The sequence below is a fragment of the Arvicola amphibius genome, chromosome 1 (assembly GCF_903992535.2).
Source record: "Arvicola amphibius chromosome 1, mArvAmp1.2, whole genome shotgun sequence".
In the NCBI taxonomy this organism is placed as follows: Eukaryota; Metazoa; Chordata; class Mammalia; order Rodentia; family Cricetidae; genus Arvicola; species Arvicola amphibius.
In genome coordinates this window covers 98,474,503-98,490,540 of record NC_052047.1, presented here as the reverse complement: position 1 = coordinate 98,490,540, position 16,038 = coordinate 98,474,503, and the positions used below count along the sequence as shown (strand labels likewise).

At 56.0% G+C, this 16,038-nt stretch overlaps 2 protein-coding genes across 7 annotated transcripts in view; one reads left to right on the top strand and one right to left on the bottom strand.

Annotated features, from left to right (window-relative positions):
- The window catches only part of LOC119807460 (TLE family member 5), a 31,333-nt gene extending 25,052 nt beyond the window's left edge, over nucleotides 1-6,281 (top strand). Inside the window, exons 8-16 of one of the 3 annotated variants that reach the window (XM_038319449.1) lie at nucleotides 454-592; nucleotides 1,109-1,269; nucleotides 1,988-2,058; nucleotides 2,194-2,443; nucleotides 2,582-2,829; nucleotides 2,904-3,051; nucleotides 3,588-3,738; nucleotides 4,178-4,254; nucleotides 5,411-6,281. In XM_038319449.1, coding sequence (XP_038175377.1) covers nucleotides 454-592; nucleotides 1,109-1,269; nucleotides 1,988-2,058; nucleotides 2,194-2,443; nucleotides 2,582-2,829; nucleotides 2,904-3,051; nucleotides 3,588-3,738; nucleotides 4,178-4,254; nucleotides 5,411-5,518 — 1,353 coding nt within the window. In that variant the 3' untranslated portion in view covers nucleotides 5,519-6,281. Of the gene's footprint in view, nucleotides 1-453; nucleotides 593-1,108; nucleotides 1,270-1,987; nucleotides 2,059-2,193; nucleotides 2,444-2,581; nucleotides 2,830-2,903; nucleotides 3,052-3,587; nucleotides 3,739-4,177; nucleotides 4,423-5,091; nucleotides 5,318-5,410 lie in introns of those variants that run through there. The other 2 variants (XM_038319467.1, XM_038319444.1) reach the window with 2 other exon arrangements.
- Nucleotides 5,831-15,169, bottom strand: Tle6 (TLE family member 6, subcortical maternal complex member). Of its 4 annotated transcripts, none has more exons than XM_038319476.1 (17): nucleotides 15,092-15,169; nucleotides 14,497-14,575; nucleotides 13,529-13,590; nucleotides 13,141-13,186; nucleotides 12,726-12,767; nucleotides 10,944-11,009; nucleotides 10,613-10,862; nucleotides 10,482-10,498; nucleotides 10,247-10,328; nucleotides 10,078-10,157; nucleotides 9,963-10,000; nucleotides 9,083-9,341; nucleotides 8,749-8,996; nucleotides 7,665-7,806; nucleotides 6,746-6,899; nucleotides 6,118-6,194; nucleotides 5,831-6,040 (listed from the first exon to the last, which is right to left on the bottom strand). In XM_038319476.1, the coding sequence occupies exons 2-17, from the start codon at nucleotides 14,539-14,541 to the stop codon at nucleotides 5,936-5,938; spliced, it is 1,713 nt and encodes a 570-aa protein (XP_038175404.1). In that variant the 5' UTR covers nucleotides 14,542-14,575; nucleotides 15,092-15,169; the 3' UTR covers nucleotides 5,831-5,935. The 4 variants fall into 4 exon arrangements, with proteins under 4 accessions (XP_038175404.1, XP_038175411.1, XP_038175418.1 ...); XM_038319483.1 differs by lacking the exon at nucleotides 15,092-15,169 and adding an exon at nucleotides 14,771-15,033; XM_038319490.1 differs by lacking the exon at nucleotides 7,665-7,806 and having other exon boundaries at nucleotides 8,787-8,996.
- Nucleotides 15,170-16,038: the final 869 nt, after the last annotated feature.

Here is a 16,038-nt window from a genome sequence, read left to right as displayed (position 1 = left end):
CATCTTTACTTACTGAGACATCTTGCCAGCTCAGTGGCCTCAGACTTTGTCTCTGTCTCTGGATGACGACACATTGCTGTCCCAAAGAGTTCCCACCTGCTCTTCCAAAGGTCGCAAGTTCAATTCCCAGCAACCATATGGAGGCTCTGGCATCCTCTTCTGGCCTGCTTGCATACATGTAGACAGAATATTGTATACATAATAAATAAATATAAAAAAGAAAGGTAGTTTTAAAAAAAGAATAGCGTTCCCACCTGTCTGCATGCATTCTCTTCTGTGGACCCAGTTTATACCCACACTCCCGAGGTTGTGTTTGCACCACGGACCTAGGTCTACTCGGCTTTCAGCTGTGTGCCCACCTAGTGCCTGAGAGACCAGCCGGCAGCCACATGCTCCCCTATGTCGGCCCTAGAGTGGCCCTTGAAGTGACTAGTGTCCCTTTGTTCTCCACAGAATGATCTCTCCACAGGCACTCCTGCCTCTAGGTCATGTGGTCCCTCTCCACCCCAGGATGCGTCCACCCCGGGACCCAGCTCTGCCGGTCACCTCTGTCAGCTGGTGGCTCAACCAGCACCATCCACAGACAGCATCGGTAAGTCCCCTCCTGCTTGGTGTGCCTTTCATACAGAGGGACTCCCCAGAATAGAAAGGATGAGAGAGTTGGCAGTGGTGGTGCACGCCTTTAATCTCAGCACTCAGGAGGCAGAGGCAGGCGGATCTCTGTGAGTTCGAGGCCAGCCTGGTCTACATAGTGAGACCCTGTCTGAAAAAGAAAAAGTGAGGGAAGGGTGAGAGACTGATGGGTCGGACCTCAGACCCCAGATCCACCCCCAGCCAGGTGCTGCCTCACCCTGGGCCTCAGTCTTCTTGTTTTGGCTACTTCTTAGTCTAGGAAACTGAAGCCCAGGGAAACAAAGTGACTCCCAGCTTAATGATTGTGAGAGAAGTCAGGGCCTTCACCTGCTGCGTGACCTCAGGCTAGTTGCGTGACTTCCTGTCCTCCTCTTACCGAGTCTGGATGTTTGGAGGATGTGGGAGTTCGTCAGCTGAAAGACAGGAAAAATGGGATTTGGGTGTCTGAATGTGTATCCTGGCCCTTCTCACTCAGCCCTGAGGAGTCCCCTGACCCTGTCCAGCCCCTTCACCTCGTCCTTCAGCCTGGGTTCCCACAGCACCCTCAACGGGGACCTCTCCATGCCCAGCTCCTACGTCAGCCTCCACCTGTCCCCCCAGGTCAGCAGCTCTGTCGTGTACGGACGCTCACCCCTGGTGAGTCCTCGGATTCCAGACTGCTAGGATGGTCAGCAGATCTGGGGAGGTCTTTGGGTGGGGGCATGGAGAAACCTACTTCAGAATTAGTAAAAAGGAGGGACTAACACTGGGACTCAGGAAACTCTGGGCGCCATTCCCAGGACGACATAAACGGGCCGTGTTGTGCCCGTCTGTCACCCTAGCCCTGGGGAGCAGGAAGATGAGGAGCGTGAGGCTACCCCATACCACATGAGTCTCTGTCTCAAAATGAATGGGGGTGGGAGTGTGGTGGCACACGCCTTTAATTCCAGTGCTGGGGAGGCAGAGGCAGACAGATCTCTGAGTTTGAGGCCAGCCTGGTCTACAGAGTGAGTTCCAGGCAGCCAGGACTACACAGAGAAACCCTTTCTTGAAAAAAGCAAAAGCAAAAAACAAACAAAAAAAAAAAAACAAAGAAAAAAGAAATAAAGGAGAAACTGGAGGCTTGGTCCAGTATGTGTGTGGGAAGATGACCCGAACCTTATCCACGTAGCACGGCCACTGTGGGCAAAATCAAAAGGAATGCGGCTGGGTTTAAAAAGCCTGGCCCAGGAGGTTATTTTAAAAGTATAGTAGTAAGCTTTCAAATCTTTCTGCTTCCTTGGGGAGGGGCTGAGGGACAGACAGGCATGGGATGGGACCCGGGTGAGGGGTGCTGGACGCCCTGCCTTTGGGTCACATCTCTGGCCTCTGGCAGATGGCATTTGAGTCACACCCGCATCTCCGAGGCTCGTCCATCTCCTTGCCTGGCATCCCTGGGGCGAAGCCGTGAGTAGCACGTGGGCTGTGCTGTCACCAGGGTGTGTGTGAGGCATGGGTCCCCATCTTCCTGGGAACACCTGTGCTGGGGTGGGGTGGGGTGGGGTGGGGTGGGCCACCCACCCGCATCTGCGGCCTCTGCAGGGCCTACTCCTTCCACGTGTCTGCGGATGGCCAGATGCAGCCGGTGCCCTTTCCATCGGATGCTCTGGTGGGCACGGGCATCCCTCGCCATGCTCGGCAGCTACACACACTGGCCCACGGCGAGGTAGTGTGTGCAGTCACCATCAGTGGCTCCACACAGCACGTGTACACGGGCGGCAAAGGTTGCGTGAAGGTGTGGGACGTGGGCCAGCCGGGCAGCAAGACACCCGTGGCTCAGCTGGATTGCCTGGTGAGGGCGGGGCCTGCAGGGCTGGGCGGCGTTTGCAGGACTAGGCGGGGTCTGTAGGGATGGGCGTGGTCTATAGGGTAGGTCTGTGAATACTTGGGTGGCCCCAACTCTGCTCTGGCTTGCTTCTCACTGCGGCAGAACCGCGACAACTACATCCGCTCCTGCAAGCTGCTGCCAGACGGGCAGAGCTTGATAGTGGGAGGCGAAGCCAGCACCCTGTCCATCTGGGACCTGGCAGCACCCACACCACGAATTAAGGCAGAGCTGACCTCTTCCGCCCCGGCCTGCTATGCGCTGGCTGTCAGCCCCGACGCCAAAGTCTGCTTCTCCTGCTGCAGCGATGGCAACATCGTGGTCTGGGACCTGCAGAACCAGGCTATGGTCAGGTGTGTAGTGCGGCCTGGGGTAGGGTGGGGGAGGCACGGGGATATGGATGTGGATGCCTGTCCTCCACCTACAGGCAATTTCAGGGCCACACGGACGGGGCCAGCTGCATAGACATATCGGACTATGGAACCCGGCTGTGGACTGGGGGCCTGGATAATACAGTACGCTGCTGGGACCTGCGGGAGGGCCGCCAGCTTCAGCAGCACGACTTCAGCTCCCAGGTGCACCTGCCATCCCCGCCTCCCCCAGGGTGCCCTTCCCAGGCCCAGGACAGGACTATGTGGGTAAAGCGTTTGCCTAGTTAGTATGAGGACTTGAGTTCAAATCCCTATAATGCACATAAAAAGCCGGGTATTAACGGGCACCTGCCTGTTACCTGGGGCACGTGGAGACAGAGATCCCTGGGACTGGCTGGAGGGTTAGATTAGTTGAATAGGTGAGTTCCCGGTTCAGTGAGGGACCCTGCCTCAAATACAAGATGTCTGGTACATGTCTTTAATCCCAGCACTAGGAGACAGAGGCAGGTGGATCTCTGTGAGTTCAGCCTGGTCTACAGAGTGAATTCCAGGACAGCCAAAGCAGCATAGTGAGACCATGTCTCAAAAATCCAAAACACCAAGGCACAGACTGACCCAGAATCCCGCAGTCAGAGCGCCTGTGCTTCATATTAGCGCTAAAATGTGACACATCACCGGCTTTTTTGTCCCCATGGGAGACGCAGGGCACCCCTAGGTCTCAGTGCTGTCTCTTGCCCTAGATTTTCTCGCTGGGCCACTGTCCCAACCAGGACTGGCTGGCTGTGGGGATGGAGAGCAGCCATGTGGAGGTCCTGCACGTGCGCAAACCTGAGAAGTACCAGCTACGCCTGCATGAGAGCTGCGTGCTGTCGCTCAAGTTCGCTTCCTGCGGTACAGCCTGGGAGACCCCACGGGACAATAGAGGGAGCATGGGCCACCCCCAAACGGCTCAAGTTAGAACGATTTGCCCAGGCCTGGCCATCCAGCCACTTATTGAGGTCAAAGTCGGTTTAGGTAAATGCCCAGACACACATGTCACAAAAGGATGGAACAGATGAGGTGGCGCACACCTTTAATCCCAGCACTTGGAGGCAGAGGCAGGCGGATCTCTGTGAGCTCGAGGCCAGCCTGGTCTACAGAGCGAGTTCCAGGAGAGTCTGGGTAGTCAGCGTGGGGGTGGGGTTTGACTGGCAGCTCTCCAGGCTTGTTAACACTGTAGAGTGGCAGGGTGGGGCGGGCCGACTTTCAAAGGCTCAGGCACAGAGCCCCTACCCCTGGGAGGTCCCCGTCTCTGTAACTACGGGTCTCTTGGTCTCTTTTCCCTCCCCAGGACGCTGGTTTGTTAGCACAGGCAAGGACAACTTGCTCAATGCCTGGAGGACACCCTATGGGGCCAGCATTTTCCAGGTACCCACCCTCCCTAGCCGGTGGCTGCCTCTACACTCTTGTGTCCCGGACATTCCCTTTAAGGAGCCCCACACTGGGTTCTGTGCTGAGCAGAATGTCCCCCGGGGCCCAGTCTGTGGCAAGTGTCACAGCCGTGCTCCGGTCCATGGCTGAGCGATATTCCTGAAGTGTGTGTGAGGGGCGCTTTTCAACCCCCCCGCCCCCCGCAGTGCAGCCTACACCTCCTCTCGCTGCTGTCTCATTACTTCATAGATGAAGTGAGGTTTGGAAAAGGGCCTCACTGTCCTGCTCAGTCACCCGAGGGTGGGATGGAGCCAGGGCTGTGTGTGTGCTGGGTAAGCACTCTCCCCAGTCAGCCCCAGGCTCCAACTGCAGCTTCTACTAAGTCTCTTGAAGCTCCTTCCGACGACGTGGCATAGCTGTCTTCCAGATTTCCCATCCTCCCCAACCACCTCCAATCCTTATATTGTTCTTTTGAGTTAGTGCTGTTGGGACCCCTTCCTATCAATCCTTCACATGTCAGGGATACCACTGTACCCCTGGTACCCAGCACGTGGGTGGGACAGGGGCATGGCTGGTTTGAGGCCAGCCTAGTGTGTAGACTGAGACTAGGAGGAAAGGCAGGTGGCTGCAAAAGTGTGCTTCCATGTCCTTGAGCTATCTGAAGGCGAGCCTTGAGTTTGTACCATATCTTAAGTGGCCTGTCAGGCTTGCCCCCAGCTAGAAGGGGCTGGCTACACCCACACCCATCAGCCTTGACTGTCCCTCAAGCACCAGGCTTCCTGCTTGTGCACTTCGTGGTGGTCAGGCTGGCCTTCACCTCTTTCTCTGTCCCAGTCCAAAGAGTCTTCCTCCGTGTTGAGCTGCGACATCTCCAGGAATAATAAATACATTGTGACAGGCTCAGGGGACAAGAAGGCCACTGTGTACGAGGTGGTGTACTGAGCCCGGTCTGTCTACACCTCCAGGTCACCTGCCCAAGGATGGCCACGCAGACAGCTCCCTCCCTCCTGGCTGGGTGGGGCTGGAGGCACTGGGGAAATATAACTATTTATCAACTCGCTTTCCTTTTGTGTGTGTGTCAAGCGTGCGAGGGCAGAGCCAGTTGGGTATCAGCCCCTAGTGGTTTTTTTTTTTTTTTTTTTTTTTCAAACAGGATCTTGACCTCACTGACAAGGCAGGCAGGTCATCTGGCCCCAGGATCCTCCTGTCTCCACACCTACAGCTGGGATCACAGGCATGCCATTGCACTTTTTTCTTTTAAAAAACATGCGATCTAGGGACTTGAACTCAGGTCCTTAGACTTGCCTGGCAAGCACTTTACCCACTAAATGATCTTCCCAGCAGGATCTGGGGCCCCTCTATAGCCCTGGCTGTACTGGAACTCGCTCTGTAGACTGGGCTGTCCTTGAACTCAGAGATCCTCCAGTCTCTCAAGAGGCAAAGGCAGGCAGATCTCTGAGTTCAAGGCCAACCTGGTCTACAGAGCGAGTTCCAGGATAGGGTCCAAAGCTACAAAGAAACCCTGTCTCGAAAAACAAAAGAATGCCTCTTCTGAGGACAGAACAGACCACTCTGCCTTCTCAATTGCTTTACTACATGTGATGAGGGGTCGGGTACACCCTTAGGACTCTCACCCGCCACTGTGAAGCTGGGAGAGAGGAGTCAGGAGTCGAAGCCGTCAGTACTTGATCTGGTACACGGAGGCACAGTACCCAGAACCCGTGACAATCAGCTTGCTATTGGCTGTCACGTCACAACATGTGACAGCGGCAGTCTCAGGGACCTGTGTGACAGTAGGCCGAATGAGCCCATGGGCCCCAGTTGAGCCCAGCCCCTCTCCCCGACCCTGCACGGGGGTACCTGGAAGAGTTTCTTTCCTGAGGGCATGCTGTGGATGGTGACCAGGTCGTCCATCCCCACGCTCACCCACCACTGGCCTGGGAGGAGGTGGAGAGACAGCTAGGTTACACAAGACCCCACCCACTCACCCTCTCATCTGGCAGCCAAGTGCCTGTTACCCAGCATTCAGGAGGCTGAGGCAGGAGGATTCAAGAGTTTGAGATGAGGATGAGCCTGGGCTACCTAAAGCTCTGCCTCAAAAGAACAAAATGGCAGAAAAAAAAAATGAAGTTTTCTTGTTCCGCCTTTTTGTTGTGTTTGCTTTTGGTGTTTTTAACAAGAGTCTTTGATAGCCAAGGGCTAGCCTCAAACTCCCCACATAGCCAAAGATGACCCTGAACTGATTACTGAGGGTGGTTTATGCCAATAGGTGGTGGCGCACACCTTTAATCCCAGCACTTGGAAGGCAGAGGCTGGTGGATCTCTGAGTTCCAGGCCAGTCTGGTCTACAGAGAGTTCTAGGGCAGCCTGGGCTACAGAGGGATGCTGCAGTGTGATGGGTCTCAAAGCGATGATCGGGCACTGAGCAAACAGTGGAAGCTTTTGGAAAGTCCATGCTGCCGTGTGCGCTTGTCCTTGGGCTCCTTACCGTTTGGGGAGAACTTGAGGCCTAAGATGGTCTTGTCCTTGGTGCCCACAGGGAGCACCTCGCTCCTCCTCTTGCTGTCATACAGGCAGTGCTGGCCATTGGCCAGGCCCAGCAGCAGCCAGTCTTCCTGTGGACTGTGGGACAGGCTCATGATCTGGGATGAACAGGGCAGAGTCATGGAGGTCAGACTCCAGCCCAGCAGGTAGCAAGGGCCCCCGGACTGACCACCCCGGCTGCTTCCTGTCATAGTCCCTGGGTCTCCCTTTGCTAATCTGAGATGGGAAAAGGGCCATGAACTTTACAGGGCTAAAATAGGATAGCAAAGGATCTGTTTCTCTCCCTTTTTGGTTTTATTGAGACAAGGTCTCCCTCTGTAGCCTAGGCTAGCCTTCACCCCCCCCCCATGTACCTGAGGATGACCTTGAACTTATGATCTTCCTTTCTCCATCTTCCAAGTGCTGGGGTATCGGGTATAGTGTGGCACAATGCTGGAGATAGGACCCAGTACCCTAAGAAAACTCTGTACCCACTAAGCCTGACCTACCCCTTCCTGAGATAAGGTCTCCTTATGTAGCCCAGGATAGATTCCTACTTTTTATCCTCTTGCCTTGAGTACTGAGATAATAGTCTGGACCACCATGCCCATTATGAAAAAAAATTTTTTTGAGACAGGGTTTCTCTTTGTGTAGCCCTGGCGGTCTTGGAACTAGCTCTGTAAACCAGGCTGGCCCTGAACGCAGAGATCCGCCTGCCTCTGCCTCCTGAGTGCTGGGACTAAAGGCATGCACCACCACTGCCTGGCTGACCTCTATGTCAGAATCACGAGCTGATCTGGGATGTCCCAGCTCCCCATGCTGAGTCCACCTTGTCCTCTCCCTCCAGGGCCCATGCCCATCCAGCCCGGGCGGGGTCTGCGCACCTGGGACTGGAATCTGTACTCCAGCGACACCTTGACCATGCGCAGGTCCCAGCATCGTAGACAGGCATCCAGACCTCCCATCCAGACATTGTCATCTTTGACCACCAGGCTCTTGGCTGCACTGACAGGGCCTTCGAGGTCCCTAGCCAGAGATACAGCAAAGGGAGTGAGCCTAGCTTTGGGGTCCATGTTCCCGAGATCCCACAGGTCACGAAGGCAGCGCCTTCTACCTTTGGCAAGACGGGGACAGTGACATCATCCCAAAGTCCCTGCACCTAATGTTCCAAACCAACACGAGTGTGCTGGCCCTCATCTGTAATTCCAGCACTGAGGAGGCTGAGGCAGGAGGACTGTCATGAGTTCTAGATCAGCCTGGATATATAGTGAGAACCCACCTCAAGAAAGGAGTGGGGAGACCAAAGCCGGCCACAGTTATGCAAAACTGTCATCCCAGCTACTCAGGAGGCTAAGGTAGGAGGATTGCAAGTTAGAGCTATCCTGGGCTACAGAGTGAGCTCAGTATCAGCTTTGCAAGCTTCACATGGTCTAACCTCATGAACTGCACAGTGCTTGACAACGGCACCTGTCATCCCAGCACTTGGGAGGCCAAAGCTAGCGCGGTCTACACAGAGACCTTGTACCAGATAAATGACTAAACGTAAAAGTGTTGCCAAATGGCTCCCAAGTGGTCAGCGGGAAAGGTGACCTGAGGTTCATTTCCAGGAACCCACTCGATGGAAGGAGGAGGATCCTGTGGGTTGCTGTGAGCCCCTGCTAGGCCCCATCCACAAGTAATACAATGAATAGGCTAGGCGCACACACAGCTCTTGGGAGGTGGAGGCAGGAAGATCAGGAGTTCAAGGCTATCCTCTGCTTGAGGCTAACCTGGACTACCAGCAAGTTATCCTAAACAAAAGGTAAAATTCCCTAGTGAGGGGGCTGGAGGCGTGGTCAAGGTATGGAGCCCCGCCTAGAATCCTCCAGTGAGGGGTTGGGGGCGTGGCTCCACTCTGGTGGAGAGGGGTTGGGTCAGGAAGAGGCTCAGGGTGTGTAGAAGTTGCTGCTCCTGTCCCTGTGTCCACACCTGACTATCCCCTGACTCCGTAGGTCCCACATCCTGACCCTGCCATCTGTGAAGCCAGCGAAGGTAATGTTCTCTTCTGTGCTGGCTAGCACCTGGCAGGACAGGCCCTTGCAGGGCAGCTGGCACTTCTCGTACAGGAACGGGGCTGCCAGGTCCCACACGCTCACGCATGGCAGGTTGTGTCCGCCGGTGAACAGGGTCCTACTGTTAGAGGACAGCAGGCAGGTGCGCAGGTAGGCCCCGTTGGTCTGCAGAGGACGGCCGCATGAGTGACGGTCCATCCACGCTGGTGGCTTCCAGACCCCGTCCCAGGTACCTTCCCTGCCCCGCACACCTGGATGCCACACTGCAAGTGGCTCTCGGGAAATCGGTCCTCTGCCACCTGGTTCGTTAGACTCCACACCTTGATGCCACTCCGACAACAGGTGAAGACGTGCTGTGTGAAGCAGCTCACGGCCATCGCCAACAGGAGTTCCCCATGTCTCAACACTCGTACCTTCTGCAGGGCCTGGGGGACAGCAAGCCTCTTTGATTGCCAGAGTGATGCAGCTGGTCTCTCCCAGCTGGGCTCTAAGTTCTCAGAGTCCCAGGACCTGGGGACAGGAGGAGGGGAGACGTCGAGCGGACGGGAATGGGTGGGGGACATATAGGGTATGAGATTTTCAAGATAGGTTCAGGCTGGCCTTGAACTCCCTACGTAGCCAAGGCTGGCCTTGAACTCCTGATCCTCCTGCCTGCCCCTCGAGTGCAAGGAGACACAGAGTTCTCAATTCTTGACATAGCCACATCTGCTTCCCCATCCTATCTAAAATGTTTTCCCAATTAGACTAAACTTTCATGCACCCTCTTATGGCCCGAATTATTTTCCCTTTTCCAAGTAGTTTTCTCTGACTACAGAATTGGGAGAATCTGTGTTGAGATTTAAGTGAGAGATTCATTCTCCAATGCTTTAAAAATTATTGTTTTACTAATTAATTTGCGTCTGTGTGTGGTCAGGATAACTTGTGGAAGTCAGTTTTCACTTTTAGTCATGTGGGTCCAGGGATCAAACTCAGTTCCAGGCTTGCCAGCAAGCCCCTTTACTCACTGAGCCCTCTCACTGGCCCTGGCCCCTCCCCTCCCACCACCAGTAAGGACAGGGGTGAGGACACAGAGGAGCAAGGATGGGGAATGGAGGGGCAGGGTGATGGTAATCTTGCTCTCCCCCTACTCACAGAGGCTTCAGAAATGGACCAGCACTTCCAGAAGATTCCTGTGGTGCAAAGAAAGAAGCTGACCCTGCTGGCTTGTGACTTATCAGCCATGTCTGCATGCGGGACTCCTGCTCACCTGGGTCTCACATTGGAGCTGGCTGATGTCTCTTTGGGAAATACCAAGCAGACCCAAGGAAGTATCACTCAGGATAGGGGCTGTGTGAGAAAACAGAATTTAGGGGGACCCAGCAACCTCTGCCCCTCCATGGCCCTGCCTCGCCACGCCCCAGGCCCTGCCTTCCTACAGAAGTCACTCAGGCTGCCTCTGGGCTTGGGCTCCAACTCTGGTTCTCTTTCTGAGTCAGTCAGGCAGGAGTCTTTGTTTTCCTGGGAGACAGAATTGGGTCAGCTAGGGGACACATGACCCAGGGGAACCCAGCAGATGCCTGGGGGTCCAGGGCTGCACCCAGCAGAGTGCAGGGATGAAGTGGGAGGGGCATTGTAGGGCAGATGTTGGGGGTCCCAGCCGAGGGTACTCACCAGTCCCAGCAGCTCCTCTATCGCCATGACAACCGGTGAGGAGGAAGGAGAGATGGAGAGCAATGAGGTTTGCCTGGACACCAAGGCACTCCCCCCCACCCCGCCCCAGCTGGTCAGTGAGGGGCCCTCACCCTCCTGTGCCTGCTGGTTCTCCGGGTTTTCCCTGAAAAGTTCCCAGAGTTCCTGGGTCAGGGTATGGCTCCAGAACGTGGGTTCCTTGTCCCACACAGGCTGTGGGTCCTGCTGCTCCTCTGTCTCGGAGAGGCACTGACGTCTGGTGAACAGCTGAGGCCCCGGGGTGGCCTTGAGTTTCTCGGGGTCCTGGGGGGCCGTGGTCTCTGGGCCCTGCTTGGCTTCTTTCTCAGTCGAACTCTGGACAGCCTGGACAGAGCCCATGGACCTCTTGAGTCACAGGACTCTGCCAGCCAGTGTCTGTCTCCTCCAGCTCTAGGGCAGACTCACCTTGATCATCTCCAGGATACGGGGGGACTTGCTGAAGATCTCCACCAGCTGGAAGAAGTTTTCCACCTGGAATAAGTTAGGGTTGAGCCTTACAGCAGGCACTAACGTGGGGAAGGAGTGTGGCAATGTGCAATGTTTTGCGCTTGGCAACCTCTCTGTACAGAGGCAAGCTCTGCACTGGGGGATAAACCACCTTACACACACCCAAGCATGGTTGTGTCCACCTGCCCACCTCGCAAGGTTGAGGCAGGAGGATCAGGAGTTCAGGATCATCCTCAGCTACATACTGAGTTTGAGATCCTGTCTCAAAACAAAACAAAAACCTTCAACTAAAAGAGCAGTTAAGACCACAAATAGGACTTGGGATGCAGCCGTTGAGGTACAAGCCCCCCCCCCCACACCCCCAACCCCGCCTGCCCAACTCAACCGGCCCTTCCCCAGCATGGATCAAAGGCCTTATTATTTTGCACGTGGGGAAACTGAGGGACTCAAACAGCAGCCAGGGGCTATTTTTTTCAGCAGTCTTGCTCCTTCCTCTTTGAGCTTTTGTGGATCCCCCCCTCCATGGAGGGGGAGCCCTCTGGATGGAGGCTGCAGACCCAGGGAGCTGCCTCCCTGGAAGGGGATGATGGATTCCAGGGCAGCACCAGCCTGGGGGCTGCACAAAACCCAGGGGAGCCCTCCCGATCCACCCCCCCACCCCCGGCTCATTAACGTGCAATTTACTGGCACTTTAGTGTGCCTGGTGCTCAGAGTAAATGGAGGGAGAGCTGCGGCTCCCCCCTGCTGCTCCTGGGGGAGGGAGGCTTGTGTTCCCGGGTGTGAGGCTGTAGGGCGGGGCACTGGGGAAACCAGGAGCTGCAGGGAGCTGCCCGGGATATCACAAGATACAGGCAGTGACTGGCCCTATGTACCTGTCAATCATTCCCTCAGTGACTACAGCCCAGCCCCCCACTAGCCCTTCATTCTTGCACCTGATGCTAGAACAGTCCCCTGGCTCTTCCAACCACTGCCTTCCAGGGCTCCTAAGGCTCAATGGGCGGGGTCAAGGCCCGGAGCTCCCTGCAGCCCCCATAAGCCCTGCACGCCCTGTCACTCTTGCCTCCTTCCTTCCAGTTGCCCCCACGCCGGGGGTGGGGGGGGGTGACGAGACGACAGGACGGGACCCCTGCCTCTGGCCTTTGCAGAGGGCCGTTCCTCCTCCTGCCTGGACAATGTCACTCTCCCAAACAAGAACATCTCTTCTGCCCTCTGCTGACCTGTTCAGTGCACCTTCCTAAGCATCCTGAGCTGCAGACCCTGCCTGGAGCTTTTGGCACCCATCCACTAACCCCCTTCAGTCTCCGGTCCTTGCTGCCCACCCGCCACCCCCGCCACTGCCCTATCCCCACCCCCACTGAGCTGCAGTCCTGGCCCTGGCTGCCCACCAGTGACATCTGGCCCTGGGCAGCGCTTCCTTCCTGTCAGTGCCCTTGGGAAAGAGGCCAGGTGGCAGGAGGGGAGGCAGATGAGGACGCACGTGCCTTGGCTGGGGCGGGGCGGGGGGAGGAGCTGGGAGCCCCTGACCCAGAAACTGCGGGGCACCTGGGACCCGGGCAGGAAGATGAGCCACAGCTAGGCCTAAGCACTCTGAATCAACTCCCTCCTACCTGTCACCAACCCAGGGTGGCTCCCACCTCCCTGGAGTCCTGTCTCCACCCCTCCTCCCAGGACATTGATCACCAGCTGCATCTCCCCACCTCCACCCCGCCACCCCTGCTCTGGTCCCCAGCTCCAGTTCACCTGCTTGTGATGCTCCTGGAAGGACTGATTGATTTTGGATATCTGAAATCACAGCAGATGAGGAGTGAGTGGGTCTGTGACCCCTTCACCTCCATGATCCCGGTTCCTTTACTTTTGAGACAACAGAGGCCCATGGAACCCAGCCTGGCCTTGAACTCACTACGGCAGAGGCAAGCGATCCTCCCCCGCCTGCCTCCACCTCCCTGGGCTGGGATGACTGGTCTGGGCCACCCATTAGCTGTTTAGCTCTGCTTTTAAATAAAATATTACTCACCACATCCTTTTCAGTGGGAAATCAAGCCCAAGTCTTCCTTGCAGCCTCCCAGGCTCTGCCTGCTCCTTGGCCAACCTCCCCTGTCTAGTGCACACACAGGCCTCCTCCCTGCTGCCCACACCCCCGGCACGGGTAGCTTACCAAGATGGAGATGTTGTCAAGCTGGACCATCATCTCAGAGAGAACACTGATGGCGGAGAAAGCAGTTGAGCATCCTTATAGAAATAGACCCTGAACCTGCCCTAGGGAAAAACCTCAGGAGGACCACAGGAGGGTGCCACCAAAACCCTTCTATTTGATGCAGGGAGTTTGCACACATTAAAAGCATGCATTCTGCTATTGCTCATTTGGGGACAGGATTTGGTGGCTGGGTGACCCATGCAGGCCTGGAACTGGCCATCCTTCTGCACCGCTACAAAATCAACACCCCAGCTTGAAAACAAACCTGAAGGAACACCACTAGAAACCAGCCTTCCTTCAGGCCGCCCCTACCCCGAGGATGTGCCCCCCCTCCCAGGGAAACCCTCACCTGTCCAGTTCCTCCGGCAGTTGTTTGATGATGGAAGAGTACCTTTCGAACAAGCTGGAAGGCTGGAAAGGTCAAAAGCCAGAACCATGAAGTCTGCAGCACTCCCAGCTCCCAGATAGCCCCTGAGATTCCAGTCAGGTCCAGCTTCTCGAAGCCCTGAACTCTTGGGGTACAGGACCAGCCATAAAGGGGGAATGGTAGAGCCTTCTAGATCTAGACCCTGGTTCTCAGGGACCCTGTAAGACGGCAGTTCCTCATGCTGCGGAGACCCACCAACCACAGACTTCTTCCCTTGCTACTTCATAACTAATTTTGCTACTGTTAGGAATCATAACGTAAATAACTGATACGCAAGATATTTCATATGATCCCAAGGGGGTCACGACCCACATGCTGAGAACCTCTACCCTGGCGTCAACTCAGGGCAGACCTGTGCCTAACACTGCCTTGACCGAGAAGGGAAGAGGGAGAAGGAGCAGGGAATATCAGCCTATTTTGTATGTGTTTTTCCAGACAGGGTCTCACTATATAGTCCTGACTGGGCGGGCCTCCAACTCAGAGATCCGCTTGCCTCTGCCTCTGACTGCTGGGATTAAAGGCGTGCGCCAACTTTAATCACAGAATAGTGTTAACTGAACATAGGACCAGCATGCTAGGCAGGACTGCACCCTGACCACGCCCCCATCCCTCACTGGGGACGCTGGGCGGGGCTCCACCCTGACCCGGGCCCCAAGTAGGCAGGCCCACCCCCTGCTTTCTGGAGCAGGTGAAGTCCAGGTGATTGACATTGGGAGAGCAGGCCCGGGCCTCACCGCTCATTTTCATCTGCGCAGCGGGGTCACAGGTGCAGGCACTGTGCGGGGGGCTGTTTTCCTAGCTAGGTCTACGAGAGTTGCTGCGGATTCCGTGAGACTCGGTCTCCAAAACCCCCAAACAACCCCACCCCGCCGCCCCTCACCACCTCTCACCAAAATTCCACCAGCGGTGCCATTGTTCTGGCTGTAGGAAGTCATCTAAAGATTGTGGAAGTCACAAGTCTGGTGAGTCCTGCAGGGGGCAGGTTCGGGTTTAGACGGAAAAGCCTACGCCCACCCATCCCTGTAGTCTCCCCAGGGTCAGGACCCAGCTGCGGAGGAAGCCTCCGCATGCCCAAAGCCCCGTCTTTACTGCAGGGGCTACGGTTCCAGAACCACCGCTCCCAGGTAACCGGGGGGGGGGGGGGGGGCTCATCCCTTCAGATACCGAGGAAAGCGTACCAGGAGCAGTCACGGATGTGGTGAGTCGCCTAGGGTTTTGAGGGACGAGTAAGAGTTTGCCAGGCGTACTAATAAAGCATGCACGTGGTGTACATATATATACGCAAACACTCAGGCACACACGGAAAACATATTTTTAAAAAAGAACTTAGGAGACAAGAGGAGCGACATTTGGTGCATTCTCCCATCACTCAACATGGGCAAACTCCCTGCCGAAGTCAGTTTTGTGCGGGTCAACGCCCCTCCAGCTCCCTCTCCTCCCCCACCCGCGCAAACTGCCTGCAGGAAGCGGGCTGCCCCCACGCACCACCTCAGAGGACGGGGGAGGCCCCAGGGACCCCAGAGGAAGCCACAGAGGTCAGCCAAGTTCAGGCCAGGAGGAAGCCCCTCCTGCTGGGCCTCGGGCCTTTTGACCCCTCCGACCCCGCCCCGCTCGGCCCCGCCCCAAGCCACGCTCCCACCTGCACCCATTGAGAGAAGCATCAGTGCCCGGGCCACGGGTGCACGTGGGCTCGGGGCTGCACGAGCCGTCTCAGCAGGTGCTGGCCAATCAGGAGGCCAGCAGCCCACGTGGCCCGCGATCCCAGCTGCTCATTGTTCAGTCTGTGGCCCGGCTGTCAATCACGGAGTTCCAAGGTTCGGCTTAACCCCCGCATCCCCGGTGCCGTTTGGGAGCTGGGAGAGGATTTCAGGGTGGTTAAGGCTGAATATTTGGGGCATGCGAGGGGTCAGCAGGTGGCGATGATGCAGCCAAGACCTTTGATCTGATTTCGATCCGCTGGATCTACATGTTGGAAGACACACACGCGCGCGCGCGCACACACACACACACACACACACACACACACACGAATTAATTTCCTTTTAATCTGGGTGAGCTAGAGAGATAATTCAGTAGTTGAGAGCACCGGCTGCTCTTGCACAGGACCCTGGTTCGATCCCAGCACCCAGGTGGTGGTCCTACAGTGATCTGTAACTCCATTTCCAGAGGTGCGCACACATACATGCAGACAAGACATCTGTATACATACAATAAGATGCAGAAGAATTAATTCAAAGCCGGGCGGTGGCGCATGCCTTTCATCCTTGCACTGAAGGCAGAGGCAGACGTATCTCTTGTGAGTTTGAGGTCAACCTGGTCTACAGAGAGAGTTCCAGAACAGCCAGGCTACACAGAGAGACCCTGTCTCGAAAAACCAACCAAACAAAAATCTCCAATAAATAAAAAATTAAAAAAAATCAGAGAGCCCACTT